Source organism: Anthonomus grandis, chromosome 5 (genome assembly GCF_022605725.1).
Source record: "Anthonomus grandis grandis chromosome 5, icAntGran1.3, whole genome shotgun sequence".
Lineage (NCBI taxonomy): Eukaryota > Metazoa > Arthropoda > Insecta > Coleoptera > Curculionidae > Anthonomus > Anthonomus grandis.
Window position 1 is genome coordinate 27,848,645 of NC_065550.1, and position 16,620 is coordinate 27,865,264.

At 31.9% G+C, this 16,620-nt stretch overlaps 1 protein-coding gene across 1 annotated transcript in view; it reads right to left on the reverse strand.

The window, feature by feature from the left end:
* The window catches only part of LOC126736635 (photoreceptor-specific nuclear receptor-like), a 69,593-nt gene extending 63,823 nt beyond the window's left edge, over window positions 1-5,770 (reverse strand). Inside the window, exon 1 of the mRNA XM_050441087.1 lies at window positions 5,504-5,770. Coding sequence (XP_050297044.1) covers window positions 5,504-5,591 — 88 coding nt within the window. The 5' untranslated portion in view covers window positions 5,592-5,770. The remainder of the gene's footprint in view (window positions 1-5,503) is intronic.
* Window positions 5,771-16,620: the final 10,850 nt, after the last annotated feature.

Consider the following 16,620-nt stretch of genomic DNA (forward strand, 5'->3'; position numbering starts at 1 on the left):
ACAGTACGCGCTATTGGTAACTACGTCCCGCCGATGTTTCTATTTCCTCGAAAGCGCTTTCAGGATCACTTTATTCGAGATGGTCCGGATGGCAATGAATCAGGTTGGACGACTGTTGATGACTTTTTTATATTTATTCAACACTTTATTTCACATGTTCGGCCTTCTACCGAAAAACCCATCCTACTACTGGATAACCATGAATCTTACGTGGCATATAAAACTATTAAATTTGCCAGAGAAAATGGAGTTGTGTTATTATCATTTCCACCTCATTGTTCCCATCGCCTCCAGCCTCTTGACCGGTCACTTTATGGTCCCTTAAAAAAATATATGATGTCTCAACAAGACTCCTGGATGCGTAATCATCCTAGAAAATCTATGACAATATATGATATTCCAGGACTTGCTCGTAAGGCACTTCCTTTAGCACTTTCACAAAATAACATTACCAAAGGCTTTCAATGTATTGGAATTGAACCATTTAATAGGAACATTTTTGGGGAAGATGATTTTTTGCCATCCAGTGTAACTGATCGACCGCACGTACAAGAAGACCATCAACATGAAGAAGTACCACCTGATGTCCTGCCCGTACCTGATGATGGTTGTCCCTTAGGAAATCAAAGTTCTTTACCCGCTAATTCTCCGAATGAAGCTCTTCATCTGGCTGGTTTAACACCTGCAATTAAAGACTTGCCTTCTACCTCTCATGCTGTACCATCTAATCACGTTTCCTGTAAAATTACTGCGATGCTAAGTTTTTCTCTAGCAGCAGTGGGACCATTTCCAAAGTCTGCGCCAAAAAAACAAACAACTAGAGGCCGGACAAAACGAAAGTCTGCTGTTTTAATTGATACGCCCGAACTGGAGGCTTTAAAGTCGGAAACTAAAGCAAAGCTTGTAAAAAACGGGAAAGCATTGGCGCCAAAGGTTAAAGCAGTCAAAAGAAAGGTTCTTCAGTCTTCTGACGATGAATCTGATAAAGACGATACAATTTGCATTGTTTGCTGAGACAAATTTTCTAATAGCAAACCAGTAGAACGATGGATTCAATGCAAAACATGTAAGCAGTGGGCACACGATGAGTGCACTCCCGGTGATCTTGGATTCTATATATGTCATCACTGTGACTCAGACGACGAATAAAATGTTTGTTGGTTCTACAAATGCATATTTTGAACTTTATCTTTATTTGAGTTATGTTTTTTCTTATTACTTTAAAAAGCTATTGATATAAGAAGATTATATTATTAAAATTTTGTTAGAATTTTATTTTTGCTTTCTTTTGTTAGACTATTACATGTTTTTTTAATTAAAATAAATGTTTATTTTGTAGCTATTTTCATTTTATTTTTTTCCTGTTAAGCAAAATGTTCATACTCATTGCTTTAACTATAATTTAAGCTAGTTTTCTAAAGTAGAAAACGATGTTACATGTTACCCCCAAAATGGTACAACTTACCCCAAGGGCGGGGTAAATTGTACCAAAATCATGCCTGCTTTATTTTTGATACTTTTAAAATAATACTATAGTAAATAAAAAATTAAGTCTCTTATAACATTTATAAAGGTTTGTAGAATTTGATAGGAAAATACGAAATTTGTAAGACAAAAAGTTTTTGCTGCAATAAAAAGAAACCATAAATTGTTACAACTGCCCCGGTCTCCCCTACCTATTATTAAAACTAATTGAAGCTTATTTTGTGTCTGAGTGTTTTATTTCTTTCGACCCTTTATTCACAGCAAACTTTTGCTAGATATAAGAGTCTGATAAACTTAAACACACTCCAACAAAACTAGATTACGCCCCCAAGGTAAGCGTCTCATTTTAACAATTTATGCCAAACTTACGACCAACTATATTGCTCAAAAGCTGAAAGCTATCGTAAGCATATCTGTCTCTATAATTATGTTGAATTACTTCTTTATTTTTAGCAACTATCACAAAATTAAAAATAAAGTAGGTATAAATATATGTTGCTGATATGTACTAGGTAGTCAAGCATGCCAAACTATAACAATATCCCGATGATTCGCAATTCTATATACCAATGAACAGCAAGTAAAGAATCTTATTATTATAGATAATTATCTAACCTTTCAGCCTCATATTAAATTAAAAGCTGGTTATTTTCGACTTGAACATATATATAAACTAAAAAAATATATTCCTTCTGAACAAAAATATTTTTTGATATTTTGATTTTATCAATTTTTGATTATGGTGATACTCTTTATGGCAACTCTTTACTATCTCTATACAAAGAGAATGATAATAAATAGCTGCCAAAGATTTTCCTGTAGTTCTTGGGTCGTAAAAATGGTTTAATCTCAGGAAGAATTAGACCAAAAAAAATGTTTCATATACAGAATTGTTTCTTAGAAAACACTCTAGTAAAAATAATACTTTAAACTAGAAAAATTTCTAGTGTAAAGTATTATTTTTATGTTTCTAAGTACTATTTAAAAATATCATAAATAGCTATTAAAGTTATACGAAAAATTGTTCGAGTTTAGATCAAAACCTCAAATTTTTATTATTAAATGCTTCTGGCTTGCAACGTTATAGCTCAGATAATTTTCCTTAAATTTCAAAAGTCGGCAGTAGTTTTCTATACAAGAAAAAGATCACCGCAGATTAGTAACATTACATTGAACATCATTTCACAATTTTTCAGTATTAAATAGCAACAAATACTTTAAGTAATATTTTTGATAGAGAACTGTTGTGAACGAAACATATTAGCAATTTAATAAACAAATCAAAAAAGGACATAAATTTATTTCGAAAAATTATTCGAGTACCTTGCGTCCATCAAGAAATATGTCTAATAATTTATATATTTTTGTTCCCTCGGATTATGGATCTATTTTTATGGAACAACTAATTTATTAAAAAATTACAGAATACTTATAATATAAAGCTATAAAAATACGCCTAGGAGCAATGAATTCATCCTCTAATCATGCTGTAGTGGTCGAGAGTCTGGAACAACCACTTAGCTATCGAAGAGAATATTTAGCAGCAAAATTCTTGATTGAGTTACAATAATTGTCAGAAAATAATTATTATCTAAAATAGTACCCACTCTGGATTTTGTCTCTCACGAGAAAATATGAATAGGGTAATTCAATTTCACTAATGGACAATAAAAAAATTAGAATTAAATCCCAATATAATAGTTCCATAATATCCTTTTGAAGAGAGATGTTCTCAGATTAGAACAGAGCATTTGGATAGATTCTCTCCTTCTAGGGTGAAAATATTTACTGATGGAATAAAGGTGAATTCGTTTAGAGGTGGTGGGTTTACGTGTTCTACGTATGACCCTAGTAGACTTTTCTTAATATCTAGTTTAACCGATATTATCGAGTGCAAGTGTTATCTTAATACCCACACAATTGTTTACATATTTGTCGTTTATATTCCGCCTCAAATATCTAACATAATTTTCAAACAATTTTTTGATGTTTTTTCTAAATTACTGAATGGCTGCAAATTTAATAATGTTAAAGCATAATGTTTGGTAATAAATGTCCTTTCTTCGATAACTGTTGACTTTAGGTATAGGACATGATGCATGAAACATACCTAGAATTCCACGCGAAATTCAAAAATGAAATAATAGAAAGGTGCTCTCATTTGAAAAAATGAAGTTGATGGTCGTAATTTATTTTTGGCCAACCCTGTATATACAAACTTCACGTCCAAAAATGCGCAACTTGAAATAAAAATCGACGGGTCCGAGCGTTTTTTTTTTGAACACACCCCTGAATTTTAAATGAATTTAGACATAACTTTTGGGATGCACTATATGTCATCGCTATGGGCGAATTTAATGTACGTTTTTACAAGAGTGATCAGGTCGATAATTAAGCTTTAAACCTAAAACAATTTTCAGATGTCACAAATCTTCAATCAATCTCAAACAATTAAATAACATACTAAACTTTAACAATCGCAAGTTAAGCCTTACTTTTAGCAACACCTATGGATTAGTATGCTATGACAATTTACTATTATTGTCCGAAGATAATCACGATCCTTTACCATCGATGTCTTTTCAACTAAGACATTTCAAAATTTTACAATTTTTTAAGTGGATATCAACTTGGATAATCCTGGAGTAAGTACCTCTGTATAATGGCAGAAAAAAAACGCTGGTTTTCAACCTGGTATTCTTCTGAACTTAAAGTTATTATCAAATTAAAAGAAAAATGCCATAAGCCTTTTAAAAAGACAAGTCATGAGTACCTTCTAATAAAGTCTTATAGAAAATATAGAATTAATAGAAAAATTAGAAACTATATAGAATAAAGTCTTATGTAGATTTTTCTGGTCTTATATATAGAAATAAAAAAATATTTATTTAGGTTGCTGAAAAATACTTGTTTTAGCGATAAATGCACGTTTTTTTAAATGGTTCTGTAAATAAACATAACTACAGATACTGGAGTGATGAAAATCGGCATATCTTCAATCAGGGAGAGACACACACAGTAGCCAGAAAATATACTATGAGGCCTCTATTTATTAATGGCAAAACTAACCTTAATGGCAAAACTTACTTGAAAATATTGGAAGCCACCATTCAACTTAAAGCTGTTGAAGAAAGAGAAAATCAGTTGGATATTTAAGGGGATAGGAACCTAAACGAATATTTATGACATTTTTAACAACATGCTCCAGTATGTTCTTCCTGTGAGATAATTCTTACATGAGTGTTTCCAGATTACTGGATTACGGTTAAGCTCAAAATGGAATGCATTTTGTTCATCTAATTAAACAAAATAACACTTCATAAAAATAGAGTTTATTTTATTTAATTTATAACTTTCTTTGGCCCTGTATAAAATTAAGGAAAAATTCTTGTGTAGGTGAATATTACTCTAAAAGACCTGTAATGTAAGGTACTTTATTTCAAATTTTGAGGTTGGAGTGCATCGGGCCCAAGGGGTGACTCATCTTATAACCAAATTATGGTGGTCCCTACCTGTACAACATTTATAGCAAATTGCGCTTTTCTAATTTTTTTAAAGTTTCAGAGATATTTGCATTAAAAATTTTCAAATTGACACCCTGTATAAAAATTCCTTGATAGCTCCCTTGGCGAGAAGCGGGTGACCCTGTGATATTCCTACCTCCCTCTATAGATAAAATCCTTTAATTTAATTTTTTTTTGATAACATTGGATTTGTTTGAAGATTACATTGGTAGTTGATAAAAGAAAAAAAGAAAAGATCATATGTGTAAGGCAAATATTACTGAAGAGAAAAAAATTTATTACTAAATAACAAACTCATGAATTCGTCCAACTAAATTTTTGATAAAGCTAAAGGGGGTTAAAAATAGGAAAATCCTATCCTAGTCTATTAAATCGTGGCCAAAAAAAGGAAAAAAATTAATAAAATCCAACTATTTGCTGCAGCTTGCAACCTTGTACAGACACTGCAAAAACCAATACGAAATTTCCCATTTAAGAAGTAAATTACAACCCACCTGTCGGATGCACACCACCACTTCCAAGGTCAGGCGATCTGGGTTGATGAACCCCCAATAGAGGCGAATGCTGAGACACTCCCTCCATATCAAGTCCAACACAAAACACTTAAACCACAAAAAAATCACTCCAAAAAAAAACTCTCTTCTACTTCTGTTGCTTAAAACCAAAATCTTATTTGGGGGCCTAAAGGGTAGCCGTGGCTCTGTAGCCTCTCACGGTCCAAAATCAGGAAATGATCGTCGTTCCAGAGATGAGAATCCTCGGTCCTGCCGTAGCGACATGAAGAGGGGGCGGGATCAAACTTCGCTACCCTGTATTTAACTTCTGTTGTGCGCGACTGCGCCCCGATCAGCCCTCCTGTGCCCCCTTCGCCCTCCTCCCGCCCCGCTCAACCCCGCGTTTTGAGTTGTGCCCCCTGTTTTTAACCCTGCGGTGGTTTTGGATTGTTAGAATGTGCTCGGGTTTGATTTTATGTTCACCGATCTGGCGGGAGGTGAAGAGGAGGAAGGTGAAGGAATTGAGATATGGGAGGTGGTTCTTGTGGAGCTGTTGCTTTAGTGCTATGTAGAGTTTAAAGAGTTTTGTAAGGAAAAATTAAGAAAGTCTTCTTTGTGGTGGAAAACAAACAGTGAAATACAGTTTGGTTCATTTTTGGTTGATTTTAAGTGTCTTTAGGTTCCCTCAAAAATAATTTAAAATATTTTCAAATCCCTAGATTATATACCGGGTGACACAGGAAAAAGGGAACACTTAATAACTATTTTACTATTCAAGATAAATAAATGAACTTTGGTAAATCGATAGAATTATTATAAGAGTATTTTTTTACATATTCAGTTGTTTTCCACCATTTCCAGTTTAACCGGAAGTGACACTAACTTTCTTATTTTAAATGGGACACTTGGTATATTATTACGTATTTTGATAGAAAATAATATTCTGAGAATAATGATACTGCATTTGCTACTTTTTATTTTACACTCATAGAAAAAATCATTTTTTAAAATTTTAAAATAGGGCGCCATGAATGCGTTGAAAGTTTCAATTTTTAATCAAGTAATTACGGAAAAATAGTGTTACATTTTATGATTTATATCTTTTACACGTCTATTTAAAATGTCCAAACCATTAATTTTGATGATTACTTTATTTTTTTTAATTGCACATTATTGGGAACAACCACTTTTAAAACGCGGTTTCTTTTTCCCAATAATTTGATTATTAATTATTTTTTAAATCGGTTGATAAATAAATCCATAAAAAGAAAAAAATTAACTCATATAAATAAACGCGTTTAATTTATAGAAATAGCATAGAAAGAAGGCTTTAATTTCTTGATTAGGAGGCTACGGTTTAGCGCATTCTTGAGTTTATTTTTCAATTGACATAATACATGACATCTTGTCAACTTCAATTATTATTTATTATTCAAATAAATTGACTGTAGTTTTTGAAAGAATTTTAATGTTTACTAATATTTGAAATGTTTGCTGACTGCATTTCTGAAACACTCATTTAAATGATAAAACACAATGTAAATTATTATTATTTTTTCGTGATTACTTGATTAAAATTTTCAATGCATTTATGACACCTCATTCTAAAATGTAATAATATACCAATTGTCCGTAATAATATACCAATTGTCCTATTTAAAATAAAAGAGTTAATATCACCTCTTGTTAAACCGGAAGTAACAAAAAATAACAGAATATGTCTGATGACTATTCTATTGACATACCAAATTTCATTTGTTTATCTTGAAAAGTAAAAAAGTTATTAAGTCTTCCCTTTTTCCTGTGTCACCCGGTATATCTAAGGCATCTGTAAATATCCAAGGGACACATTGGAAAAATTTAAAATTGGCTTCCAGAAAAAAGTTTAAAATGTCTTCAAATGCTTGGAATAAAATTCAAAGTTCCCCCTAGGGATTGTAAGATAAATGGTTTTGCAATAAGATGTGTTATTTTGAATAGCCCGCCATTTCGGTAGATGTCACTTTTGAACTATCATTTTTTGACATTTGACAAGTAGAAACTACACCATTAATAATAAGGCTTTTAATAATAACGTTTTGATTTTCAACAGTCACCCACTTACAGGAAATACAGAAAGAATTGTGTACAACAGGTTTAAGGTTTAAAATTAAATAATACAATATAATATTAAGCTAAAGCTTCTTTTAGTGAAGTGACGTATATAAAAGTTAGAGATGCTATAAGTAATTTAAAAAATAAACATTCTAGAGACATATATGGAATGAATGTCCCTCTTCTAAAACAATTAAAAGAGCATTTAATACATCCTTTAACAAAGCTTTTAAATTTATGTATAAGGGAAGGCATCTACCCAAGTGGCTTTAAAATTCAAAAGATCATACCAATTTTTAAAAAAAGGAGTAGAGATGATTTAAATAATTACTGTCCAGTATCTTTGATTCCAATAATATCGAAGGTTTTTAAGCTACTTTAAAAAAATCAATTTTTTATCTATTTTGAACAAAATGAAATCCTCAAAGACTTTCAGTATGGGTTTAGGAAAAAACAATCGACTGTTAAGGCCATACTGGATTTTCTGGAGTATGTGGTTGAGGGCTTTGAAATGGGGTTCCATGTTGGGGCAATTTTCTGTGACCTTTCAAAGGCCTTCGACTGCATATCCCATAGGATCCTTCTGAGCAAGCTTAAACTTTATGGTCTGATCCCGCCCAGTTTATCACTTCTTGAAACTTATTTTGTTGGACGTGTACAGAAAACCTGTTCAGGTGGAGCTTTATCAGAAGAATGCAAAATAACTCATGGTGTGCCACAGGGTTCTATTTTGGGGCCACTCCTCTTTATTATTTATTGTTATTTTTTTTATTACTTTGCAAGAACTGGAGATTTGGGCAAGTGGTTCAGTGCAAATAGACTTAGCCTAAATGTCAACAAAACGGAGGAAGTCCTATTCTCTTTGAGAAATACAGAGGATATCAATGTTGAGAGTTCGGATGGGGTGAGATTCTTGGGTGTTCACTTAGATCCTACTATGATATTTGATAAGTTCTATATCATGATTTCTTTTTATTAATAGTGTTATTAGTTATCTTTTAAAACTTACGCAGTAGCAGTATCAGAGATCTTTCAATTTAACTTAAAACACTAACAAAAATTTTTTAATTATATAAAGATTTCTTGAATATGTAAAATTTTACTTTTTTAATACAACAAAATGTGGCGTCGACCTTTATTTTAAACTAGCCTTCATACAATATGTCATAAGAGGCCTCACTCAAAAATGTGGGGTAAGTCCTGACCTGACCTGACCCCTTGTGGTATGACTAAGGTAATTTTTTAGCGATTGATCACTTTCTCAAAGAGAAACAAAATACGCATTTAACGTCAGGATATTTTGTTTTTCATTTTCATGCCTTTTTAAAAAGTTTTTTTCAATTTCAAAAGTCAAAGTTTTATTTATTTCAACAAGAAAATTGCACCGTCACTTTTTCGTTTTAAAAGAACTTCCTAACCCAATAAAGTGCCACATTTGGCATTATCAGTTTTGTGAAAAATTTCTCTCAATCAGGTTTTCTAGTGATACCCAAAAGGTCAGTTACCCTCCTCCCATTTACTCCTATAATAAATATCTATGAAGTTTAGAACTGCCGCCCTTCTGCCTTATCCCTTCTTACTTTCGACCGTGGGTCGGCAGACGACACATTCTATCGACCACGTGATTTTCGAACTGGTGGTTGCTGGAGCGACGCCGCCATTGGCCGCCCCACGCTAATCCCATTGGCCAGAGAGCGTGCTCTTTCACGGGAGGAGGGCGGACACGCCCTTTTCACCCTTCACCACCCCCTGAGAACACGTTTAACCCCAATAAATCAAAGGCAACATTCTATTACTTAAATTAAAAATTTATTTATTATGATTACTTGGAAAAATTAATTGAAATACATACTCACGGTTAAAGTGTTTTAAGATTGAATTTTTATTTAAAAATATATGTAAGGAGCTCAAAAAGTACATGAGTTAAATGTGAGGACAACTCCTCACAAACAAATCCTCTATATCGACCTGACAATAGGGAGTTCTGCAACAGATATGTGGGCAACCGATGTCGCCCACCCCCCGCCGTTTCCCCCACCCGTCCCTTTCAACCCTCTCACCCTCTCCCTCTCTTCACCGATATGCTCCAATCGTCGGAATGTCGAAACCATGTAGCAGCGTTTTAATCCCCCGCCGAGAGTCCGGGACAGGTCGAAGTTGGCGATGGCTCTACTTCGTTTTTTTTTACGATAGAATGAAACAAGTGAACCGGGAGAGGGAGTTGAGTAACTTAATGGAGTTAGAGGGAACGTCAATTGGGAGTTTTCTGATTGAGGTGAAGGAGGAAGCGAGGGTTTTAAAGTTTCTTTTTGGCGGTGTTAAGGATGTCTCTGGTTTTACCCTTTTTTTTAGTAGTTAATAAATTAACCAGTCACAATTAAATTTTGACCCTCTCAAAGCCATCACCAGGAAAAATTGTTACAACTTTGTACTAAATGCCCCTGTACTGTGCACCCCTAAGATAGAGATATAAGATTGTTGGACAAAATATGAAATAATAAACAATGATTTGAGTATCACAAAAACGCCATTAAGTTCCTGGAATAAAGTTACAGTAATGTACATACTTAATATAATAATAATATAAAAGGTGTACCGTATCATTATGTTCAAATTTTAGGAGCATAAAGTACGCTTTATTTTAAGTAAAAAACGCAAAACTTGTAGGTTAATTTTTATTTGTTTCAAAGTTATTAGCCCATGAATATTATAAGAGGGTAATACTAAAAATAAATTCTTAAAGTAAATAAAAACTACTACATTTTTTTTTCGGAAATGACAATAAATACAAACGAAATTGTTTTATTTATTTTATTTATTCAATGTTTGTTACATGTAAAGTTAAGTAAAGATAAAAGTACATACACATAAGTGGAATTCCTAAAATACATAGTAACGATCTCTTAAAACTTATACCTAAGAAAACAGAATAAAAAAAGAAAAACAATAATAATTATATTAAAACAAATTAACCACCAAACCACATCAAATATACAAAGAAAAAACCTTAACTATTCCTATAATATAATGTAGTAAAAACTCAATTTCTTTTAGAGCAACATTTAATATATCTATATTTATCTCACTTAGAACTTGATTACTCACTGACATCATACGATTAAAAGGAGATTCATTTCTACAAGCATAAAATAATTTTCCATTGTTTTGGATTCTATTTTATATTATAAAGGGGGATGGAGTATGGAGAATATCGACCACTTAAGAAAAAATAATTTCTATTAATTATATATTAGGTATTGGGTCCTAATTTTTTTTTTTTAAATATTAGTTTTGGGAATAGGAAAATAATGAATAAGTAGCAAAACATGTTTTAAAAAAGTTTAAGTTTTATTGAAAAAAATAGTGTTACCATATCTGGTCGATATTAACCATATGCGTTGGGTAATATCGACCGTGCAATATAAAACGAGAAAAACAGTATAAACGCCTTTGTTTGCTTCTAACGTTTAATAGGTATAAAATAAACATAATTCTGGAAAACAAATTACCTTATAAACTAAATAAACTTAAATATAATAAAATAAAATTAACACTGAAAAATTACCACTTTAGGGTTGGCAAAAATTACATATATACACCTGTGTGATTTCCACCCCGGCACATTCAGCATGCGAAGATTTTCCACAAGGATAGGTCACCCACCATTCCTTATCTTTTCCAAATTCCGTACATATGATGCATGGTTCAGTCGCTTCTTACAGTTTTTGTACTTTTGTACTTCTTTTTTTCTTCGTTATGATTACCACTGCTTATTAATTTTCTTTTTGTTCCTTTAGCTTCTACTTCTTTCTTTCTGGCTTTCATTTTGTCCTTAACTTCCAATTTTTCTTTGTTGGGAGTTGAAGTAAAGAATTGAGAGTGCGCTTTCTTTCGGTTATTTTCTACCGATCTTAAAAGGCGTGGAATTGGTTGAATATCTTCAAATGAGATAGTTGTACCAATGGTTCTGTCTGGTTCCGAATCGCTGGAAAGTGGCCGCCATTTTGTTAGATACAAAGCCTGCGGCGTATCTAACAAAATGGCGTGCTTGAGCACCTTTTAAATTAATTATTAATTATTATTATTTATTATTTAGTATTTTTTAACGTTATGCAATAAATTTTTTTTGCCTTAGTTTTTATTAAAGTTATTTATTTTTAAATTCAGATAAAATTGTGCCTTTTGGGAAAAAGATGCAGGATACCTTTTTTTCTGTTAAATAAACCAAGGATTCTTAAAATTTTTGATTATCAGTGGTGTACTATTTTTTTTTATTAAAAAATTACTCTAATGCGTATCTGATCTACGCCACTGGTTGAAACTAAAACGTTTACTTTTTACATTTAAAGCATCTTTATTAGGTAGCTTTATTGAGAAAATTTGACACCGATATCTTAAACAGTCAAAAAACTAAAAATTAATTTCTTAATTTTTTTTAAAACTTTAACCCCCTGTATTTTGCTTCTGAGGCATTTCTGACCCATAGTGTCTTATATCAAAAGTTATATTTGAACGTCCCCTATCATCCCCCAAAAGCATGACCTTCTTATAAAAGTCACCCTGTATAGTCAAAAACATCACAGCTTGTCTCTCCCTTCTTTAAAAAGTGACTGTAACTTCGAAACAAATAAAAAGGGACCTACAAGTTTTGCATTTTTTTTTACTTAAAATAAAGCGTACTTTATGCCCTCAAAATTTGAACATAACGATACGTGTTACCCTGTATATTACCATATATTATTATAATTAATTACTATGTAAAGTACTGGAATAAAATTACTAAATAAGGGGAATTTGAGATTTTTATCAGACTTTAGATGGCGATTTTACTTTAGATTTAATGCAAAAATTTAAAAAAAACTTTTTTAATAAAGTTTTTTAAGATTATATAAAAAAAGGATTTTTTATATTCCAGGTACTTAGAGTTCTTGTATTCCAAAGATTTTGAGGTAATTTCTTGTTCATTCCAGATTTTCGCAGTAATTTTTCATTTTATTCCAAGCATTGGACAAAGTTTCTTTCACAAAGTTTGAAAATGTCAAATTAATATATTTATTTCATTGGGTAACTAATCCTATTACAAAGTACAATCCTAAATCTAAATTATTTCACCAAACTATAAACTAATTACATTGCTACCAAAAATCTTTTTATTTGGGGTACAGTAATATTAAATAAGTCTGGTTGGTTGGTTGGTTTGTGGTTTTAATGGCTTCTGCTACGAGGCAATCTGCCAGCACGATTTGGAGATTCGGGAAAACTGTCGGATATGTACCCTGTTCCCCGAATCGATACTTTCACAATTTTTAATACTGAAATGCACGGTGACGCCTCCCCTACGATGCATCCGGCATCATCCGGCCTGGCTACCGGCGTGAATAGGTTCAGCTACCACTGGCAAAGGGCAAGGGCAGGAAAGGGTCTAGGAAGGGTTCCTAAGGATAGGAAAGGAAAGAACGACCACGTGTTGACTGGGTGCAGGATGACGCGGAAGTGGGCTTGATACTTTCACTAAATTTACTTCTTAAAGGCACGTTATATCCAACGGCAAGGGGTAGGAAAGGGTTTAGGAAAGGAGTCCGAAGGATAGGAAAGGAATAGAACGACCACGTGTTGACTGGGTGAAGGATGACGCGGAAGTATAAATAAGTCTATTTTATCGTGTACTTTATTATGGATGTTACACATACTGAAGAGACGAGAATTTAGATGTCTATTACATTTGGCTACAGATGGGAGTTAAAAACTAAGAGCATTTCTAGTACGATATGCTGGCACAATAAGAGAAAGTTTTCATAAAAATAGAGGATCCTCAGTAAGGCCATTTAGCAATTAAAAAAAAACTCTACAGTAAAATTGGATCTACATCTCTCAAGTAACTCCATCTTGTAAATTACATATAACTCATTTGAAGAGGCATTATTATTACAATATTTATTTTCTCTAAAGAAAATGTTACGCGCCATTCTGTTTTAAGTACCCTGTAAGTCATATTTGCAACATTCATAGTATGGGGTCCAAATTATTTTACTAAACTTCTTACGTAGGCATAGTATAGCTTCCTCAAACATGCTGGATTATAGAACTCTTTAGTGTGTCCTACTATGAACCCATACATTTGAGATGCTTTATTTGTAATGTACTTATAAATGTCAGTTTTTGGAACAAATATTATTCCTAATTCAGTAACCTTATTGATAACACATTATTTAATTTGTAGGGGTACATGATACTGTTTTTTTCTTTTTTAATTCCAAATAGACAGCAAGGGCTTTTTATTATCTTATTAATTTTTATGTCATTCGTAAATAATGAGCTTGCTTATTTTTTAAAAACTTTTGTAATACTATTAATAAATAATAAAAATATCAAGGAACCCAAATTGGAACCCTAAGTTACACTAGATATTGGAATAAATGGCTGAGATTTATATCCTTTAATGTTTACTGAATGCTCCCTTTCATAAAGATCACCTTTAAAAAACTATTAAATTTTGATGAAGTTCAAATTCACGTCTTAATTTGTCTAATAAAATCTATAATAATATAAAATCTATTTGTTCTCGAAGCTTTAAAGCACCAAAGATCTCTTGAAAATTATGCTGTTAGTTAAATTTACACCCGACTGTTTATATTGCACTTAATTTATTATAAAGAGTCTGTAATTTTTATTATTATATTTTTTCAAACAAATCTATAGATTTTGTAATTTTATTTAAGAAAACAATGTTTGTTCGTTTTTACCTAAGCTTTGCAAATTAATACCTTTATTGCACTCCATAATTGTCAAAATGCATAACTTAATTGGATAGGATCGTCGATATTAAATTTTTCTTTCTCGTTGTTGAAACAAGTAGCTGTTAATGTATTGTTGCATTTTTTTGATATAATGCAGGGTGATACAAAAATACATATTTTGACAATGACTGTTTTAAACAAAAATCTCGTGCAATAATTAATTATTATTTTATTAAGTAATTATTAATTATATAAAAATAGCGAATTTTTTTAAAAGATTTTAGGGGAAATTTCTAATATAATAATTTTTTAGTAAATAGCTTAGATTAAGTCAAAATTGTAAAATATCTTAGGACACAAATAATACAATATACTACTATTAAGACCAGTATAAGAATAACAGTAAATTGTAGTATTAAAGACTGTACAAAAAAACTAAAAGCTAAACTATCTAACTAAAATATAGAGTTTATTTACATACAGCTTCTCGCCCATCTTCGTTTCCAGTAGTCTAATGGAAAACAAAATATTAAAGCTCTAATCCAGCATATATCAATGAAGGGTTGCGTAGCATTCGTTAAATAACTTGAAGTAAATAAAAAGGCTTTAGCAGTAAGCACTTTAGCAGGGGTTTAGAGTAAGTGCCTAAAATAAAATAAAAGATTATTCTAAAAACCCTAAAAATACATTTGACGGCTTTAAATACCTGAAGATCTAGACAATGATTTCATTTGAACAAAAGCAATTAATATAAATTAATTAAACTAGATGTATTCAGAGCAATCAAAATTGTTCTGAATACACTCTATCTGAACCAGTCATATTAAATTCAATCCAATTTGCTTATTGCCTTCTATTAAAATTAGAACACCAACAATATTCCTGCAAGACTCTGCTTCAAGATTCAACAACAATCCTTTCATTAAGATTTATTTAAACATTAGTAGAACTTTAATAGTACATTTCCTCATATGCGTAACCTTTAGGGATTTTAACAAACGGACCAATATCAACCCCTAAAACCCCACATTTTTCATCACAGATAAATAATTTCATCGTAATTAATATCGGTCCGCCAGAGCAACGAAAAAAGGTCGGGACGGTGGACCCACTACATACATACATACATACGGTGCCACGCATTATTATTGGTCGAAATAACAAAGCGCTTAATTTGATTGTGTGGTTTCAAACATTTCATTTCCCAGTGAACAGTTTGTTAAACATAAATCCATTTGTTTTGCCGGCATTGTGCTGCATATGCACATGCATTCGATGCATTACATTCGAACGGTCAGTGGTGTAGAGGAGGACTATATAAATGCATTTTGGAGCCAATGAATATGGTTCAGAACAGTGGAAGAACCACCTCATTCAAATTATAGTAAGACAAGATGAGCATAGGACAAAGAAACTAAATATTTAGCTCAAGGAGATGCGCAAGAACCAAGAATTTTTCAGAAGATCTAGAAGCTTCTGGAGAAATATCGCCTTTTTATATACTTAGTTCAAGTGATCACTAATATACTTTGTATCACTCTATACCATCAAACCAATCATGATTAAATAAGATAGCTATAAGAAACTAAATGATCTATGCAAAAACTAAGCATTTGTCAAGGCTCTCCTCTAGAAGTTGATGTCCAATTTTAATGACTGGGTGATCTGTGAAGACCATAGACCCAAGGCTGCATTAAGAGTATGATTTGAAAATTGACTAAGAACAGTTGCAGAACTACCTCATGATCATCAGACTAACAGTAATGAGTGATTTAAGTGATCATTCTTAATTAAAATAATATATTATGAAAAAGACTCACCGCAACTCACGTAATTCTCTTCTTTAACTATGTACAATAAGTCTTGGTGTCCAGATTCAATGACTATCCAATATGTGAAGACCACAGACAGACTCAAGGATGCATTAAAAATAATGGTCAAACTTCTAGAGATGCATTAATAGCTGTTAAAAAACCAGCTCATTTTAACCATGAAATCAATTGATAAAAAATGATGGCTACAGGACCAAGAAATTAAATGGTTTTAGCGAGAACGATTAATTTTTCAAGAAGACACACTTGCAAGAGACATGAAAGCCACTAAAGAAGACTTAGCTTTTAACTTTAATTATTTCAATAAAAGATGGATTATGTTTCTTGAAGTCCAGATTCAATGACTACCCAATATGCCATGAAGACCACAGACTAAATGATGTATTTAGAATATGGGTAGAGTTCTGGGGATTCACTAATGGTAGATTGATAAAACAAAATGGTTATAGAAAAA